Below are 5,915 nucleotides of genomic sequence, written 5' to 3'. Positions count from 1 at the left end.
ATATTATCAGGTACTTTAGGACATTGTGAATGAGCCGAGCCGAGCTCAACTTGGCTCGTTTGACTTAGGAGAGCTCGAGCTCGGCCCGTGAGTAGTTTTTCAAGTTCGAGCTCAACTAGTGTTTGGCTCCTTTATTATTAAGTTTATATACATTTTCAGTATTTGTATATGTATTTTAAATATAGTATTTATATTTGACATGATATATAAATATTTGTTTTCTTTAATCATTATTTTACATACAGCATGATTGATTGATTGATTGATTGAAAATTATCATATAAAAATTGTAAAAAAACAGTAAGTTTGTTTAGGTTTGCTAGCCGGCTTAAGCTCGATAAATGAAGCTCAGGCTCGTTCATCAAACACGCTTATTTTAAGGCTTGCGCTTGTTTAAGTTCAGCTCGATTCGAGTTTTTTGCGTGATGATCTTAGATAGTTCACGAGTGTCATGCGCTAAAAAATATTTTGCTGATTTACCAGGTGTTTGGCCACTTGGCATATTTCTTTAAAAGTGTTAGAAGCTCACTTGTGTCTTGTGTATAGATTTGATGGTATTTATTATTTTAACTTAGAAATTGTTGATCAGGTGTTAGTCAACTTAGTAAAAAAATAAAAAGGAGATGTAAAGCTGATTGTGAGTTGGTTAGGTTCGGCGTTTTCATTTAGGTTGGACATGGTTAGTATATTCAGCTTGTGAATTGTTAGTTTATGTAAAAGCCGACCATGGTCGAGTAGGTCGCCTTAAGAAGTTTATACCATGAAGTGATTTAAAAGGTGGATCTTATCTAGTTTTCTTTTAAAAAATTAATTGTGTGAATAATTTCGGGTTTAGAGATACCCTGCATATATTGATGACCCTTTATGATTTTGTTTTTAAATTATAAAAGTTAGGTTATGTTGGTTTATGTAACTTAAAGAATAAGTTTGTTTTCTTTTTCAGTAATCATGAAGCATCTTTAACATAACTTATTTATCATTATTGAATGTATTTTGAGTGTTTAAAGGCGTGCCTGCTTGATGACTTGATGTTGACTTGAAACATGAAACTTGATTTGCTTGTTTTGGTCTAGATTTTAGATACATGATATTATTATGTTGAGAACTATCAGAATTACATAAACACATATGCACACAACGTTTCAATAGAAAAAACATAAATTGAAATACAAAATGGTTTATTCCCGTTCCCCAGTTGATTTTATCTTCTCTTTCAAAGGATTTTTGTATTTAAAACCAATAATATATACACATATACATGTGATTTAGTCAAAAGATTACCAAAAGAACATACATATTATAGGTTGATTTTACACAACTGAAATCTTTGTTCATTTCAGTTAATTCATTTATTCAATACTAAAAATGGTTGTTAATTCATTTAGATAGTATATTAGTTATATTTATTAATTTTATATTTTGTGCATATATGGTTTCATATTTCATATATGATGAATAGTGGATTTTGAAAGTGGTTACTTGACTAATCTTCAACACCGCAAACTAAGTGATGTTTTTCATAGTGCACGTTTATTATATAACGCCTTCCAACTTAACTAAACGATTATAAATTAGGATAGTGGATAGTAGACCTAACAATTTTTAACTTAGCCATATAATTCAAAATAAGTTTTGTCCCATTTATACATTTAAACCAAATTCACATAAAATATAACGCTTCTTCACAATTTTATTTTTGTAAGTTGCCTGTATAGTGTTTTGCTAGTCGGTTAAGTTGTCCGTATAGTGTTTTGCTAGTTGGTTAGTTTAATAAGATTACCGATGTTCAAAAAGAAAAATATTAAAAAGGATGATTTAACTTACTGTACAAATTTATATACTTATAAAATTGGGAGATGCTGGCTTTTAAAGTTGTGCACCATGCTTTAATTGTTGTAACATTTTGCAAGCTTTTCTTTTTTTACTTTTTGCCCATATACTTTTCATAGTTTACAAATATATCACAAATAATTTTTTAGTTTTAGCCGTCAACATTTTTTCACTTTCAACTTTGGTCTCCTATATTTCTCATCTTTTACAAGCTTTTTTTGTTAATGTTTACGTCAAAATTTAGCGATTAACCCGATGTAACGCATGTGTGTGGTTTAATGTGTTTATGTATTTTCCCCGATTAACGGCCCGTCGCAACGCGTAGTTGTTAATTGACTTTTTTTATTTTTATTGTTATAATTTACGTTTCAGTCTAATTTTTTTTGTTAACACGACGCAACGAGCGTGTGTGGTTTAACGTTTTTACGTCTAATTTTTGTTCAGTTTCTTAATGGTTAACGTTAATTACTAATTGTGGGAGAAAGGATAGCGAATGAAGGCGATGGTGGTAGTAACTTCATGCTTTCGAGTGAAGCGGATATGTAAATACACGATTTACACCCTGACGCAGCGCGAAGGGTGTTAATACTAGTTCACATATAATTTAGAAACCAAGTATTAGTTTATGTGTAGACTAAAATTGGTTTTTAACCACATGTAACTTCATATGTGAACAATTGACCCAATTTAGTAACCAGTCACCAAATTTCAACGAAAGTATATATATGTTAGCGTCAGAAGAAAAAAAACTTATTTTTATAATTTACTCTTTTACATTTAGTTATTATAAATGATAAAGATATTTTAGTTTCAAAATGCATGTTTTTTTCTTTAAGTTTTTGAATAAAAATTATATTTTATGAGCTCATTTTCTACTCGTTCTGGATCCTCCAATTTTTTAGAATTCTTAGAGACGGCCCTATTACATGCGTGCGTGTATGCATATCTACGTATTTATTATGAGCCATTTTGCTCATGGTATGCTTTAATGGTTTTACAAACAATACAGTTACAACTTATATATACACTGGTAAATAAAATTATTTATAATACTTTTTAGATATTTGGAGTTTCTCATTTGAACCTATGGTAATGATTATGATTGGGCATAAAAAATTGGGTGTCACATGGTATATAGTATGATTCTCACTTCACTAGCGATTTTGTAATTATTAATAACAATGATACCAATATCACATGCGCAATCCTAAATTCACATCAAATTCAAGGCAAACTATAATAAAAGGGTGCAATGTGGCCACTATAATTTACAAATTTAATTATGTTGTTTACTTTATCTATTTTAAGTACTAAAATATTACTCTTTCTCTACTTGTGGAGACTAATTAATTCGGATATTAATAAGATGAAAACGACAAAATAATCCACTTTCGTTTCTTTTATTTATTTATTTAATTTGTAAATAATAAGCTAGATATATTGAAAAATACAAGTGGAAATAGAGTAGCAAAGCATGTTGATTAAATAGTGTTATGGGTCCATCTTTTAATTCAAATATTTAATTTTGAAATTCGACTTGTGGCTTATTTAGCGTCTTGTTTTTCGTTTGTATTTTATTATTATCATTAAATTTTTTATTTATTATCATTTAAAATAATCATTTTTATATAATATGGATTAAATTTATTCTTCAAGTGAAGTAATCATTGGCAAACAAAATGTTTTTATAAGAGACTTTCCTAACCTAACTTTTCAATGGAGTATAATGCAACACGCCTCTTGTTATTAGTAAATAGTTATTATAATTATTAACGTTTTTTTTTCTTTTTTTTTGTTCGTACACAATAATGTCTGCTCACGTCGTTGTGGCATCACTCAATGAAGAGATATGTCTTCATTGTCGGCTATTGTCAAGTGTTGTTAATGGGATTGTTGTTTCACTATCACAGGGGGTGAATTTATGATACCACATGACCTGATTTTAACACATAATTCACACATTTTGAGTTTAGTCTAAATGAGTTGTGGTAAGCTTTTACTTAAACCCGCGAAGTCGCGAACATGTTCATCTAAATAGGCCGTGTTAATAACATGACGTGTTTGTGAGTTGACATGTTTAACCTGATTATTTTTTTTTTTAGTTTTTTAAAATGTGTTTTACATAATAACTTAAACTATTTGAGTATTTTATATAAAAGAAAGTTAAAATAAATTGACACATTTATAAACATAATTGTTTAAAAGAATAACAATATTATGTAAAACTAGAATTTTAAAATCTCAATATGTAAAAAATATTAAATAGCTTTCTTTTCCTGTTAATCAAACAAATCATGCTCGTATCAACCCATGAATTCACATGTCGTGTTCAAGTTCATATTGATAACATGATTTTCGGATTCGACCCGGGAACCTTAGGTGGGTTGTTTCACTATTTAGACAATAAAAAAATAAAAAATGCAAGGAGTTTGACCAAACCATTCGTGCTAGCAAACCAGATTGCAAACTACTCTTCATCTTTTCCAATGCCAAATGTCAAGACATGAAAGGTTTTCTTTTATAATTTCTTTTTCTTTTTTCTTTCAACTAATTAGTTTTCACACTAATATTGTTTTTCTCTAATAACTTTTAAAATTAAGTTTTTAAAATAATCTAAAAAAATAGCATCGTTCAGTTTTTTCTTGTGAACATACAGGTATAAATTTTATTAAAAACAAAGTTTGAAAAAAATATATAATATAACATATAATTAATATTAATCACTATGATTTATATTATCCAATACTTGTCAACTTTCTATTGATTCATAAAATTTTTTAAAATATTTTTAAATTAAATATATAGTTTATTTTTAAATAAAGAAATTAATTTTTATATTTCTATCACTTTTAATAAAAAAAACAATTATAAATTATCTTTATTTAATAAAAAAATAGTTAAGATTGGGTTGCTAATGAGTGTGAAAAGTTCGGTTGGGTTGGGTTGAAGAAAAAAATATTAGTTTTATAATAAAGATTGATATTGTTGATTTGTGAATGGGGATAGTCTTAGCAGCCCAAGCTAGGGCCTAGTATGGCCATTATCGATATTTTTGTAAGCAATATTATATTATATTTTATTATATTATATTATATATAAAGTTTCAAAGTTGTCCACTATGCATATTCAAAAGTAAATTTTCGATTTTCATGACTCCAAAAACAAAATTATAACAAAGTAGTAATTTTCTTCATAGAGTAATTACCTCATGCACATAAGAAGATAGTTTCCATAAAACATAAACAACATCATCATATATGCATTCCTAACATTGTTACACAAATTCACATACACAAACACAAACACTTCATTACCTCATGTTTGAATCCAACTTCTAATTGGTTAGCAGGGCATTCATAGGTCCCATTATTATTCCCCAACACAATAACTCATCGTAAAAAGTAACCCGAACGCACTGATCTCGGAAGATTAACAACCGAGTCAGCGACATCACACGTTCTAAAGCACGACGTATACAACCCGGAAATCGACCGCATTTTCGACCCCTTGATCATTCCCATTTCCTCATCCTTTGAGCACTTAACAAAAGCTGCAAAGAAAGGGTCTTCATGGAAAGTACTCCTATCACTAGTAACATACTTCTTGACCACCGGTGCATTGTCTTTACCAAATGATTTACGAAATGAGTTTCCTGAAGGCGGTAATGGGAGATGAGAGTGTGGTGAGGCTAATTTGTAAGTGTTGTTTTTCTTTGGGATGCCTGGAAATTGTTCCCAAGAGAAGGGTATGCCGTAATATCTAAGCGGGGTTGCCGGAGTCGACGAATCGTCTAGGTAGAAGGAAATTGATGAAATGGATGAGGATGAAGATGAAGAGAATGATGGGCTCCGGCGATATGGTCTTCGGAGAGTTGTGGAAGTCATGTTGTGGTTTTGTTTTGTTTTGTGTTTGTGTGAACCGACAGAGAAGAGGAACAAACTAGCTTATGTTTAATGTTAGTACTATACTTGTGTAGTTGTGTATATATACAATTATTGTGCACACATGTGTGTTTTTTATTTGTATGTGGGTGACTTGGGTGGCTTGAATAAAAATGAGAAAAAGCTACTACATTATGAAACTAA

At 29.7% G+C, this 5,915-nt stretch overlaps 1 protein-coding gene across 1 annotated transcript; it reads right to left on the bottom strand.

Moving 5' to 3' along the window:
* Window positions 1–5,219: 5,219 nt before the first annotated feature.
* LOC143555918 (uncharacterized) lies at window positions 5,220–5,714 on the bottom strand. The gene has a single exon (XM_077045385.1). It carries the CDS (start codon window positions 5,712–5,714, stop codon window positions 5,220–5,222), a length of 495 nt encoding a protein of 164 aa, XP_076901500.1.
* Window positions 5,715–5,915: the final 201 nt, after the last annotated feature.

This window comes from Bidens hawaiensis, unplaced genomic scaffold (assembly GCF_021521415.1).
Source record: "Bidens hawaiensis isolate Kalapana, Puna unplaced genomic scaffold, B.hawaiensis_p1.1 tig00001032_1, whole genome shotgun sequence".
Taxonomy (NCBI): Eukaryota; Viridiplantae; Streptophyta; class Magnoliopsida; order Asterales; family Asteraceae; genus Bidens; species Bidens hawaiensis.
This window is presented reverse-complemented; position numbering and strand designations above follow the sequence as displayed.

What these genes read in the sequence shown, in the direction of transcription:
- LOC143555918 (XM_077045385.1), bottom strand. Translation starts at nt 5,714, where the DNA reads ATGACTTCCACAACTCTCCGAAGACCATATCGCCGGAGCCCATCATTC.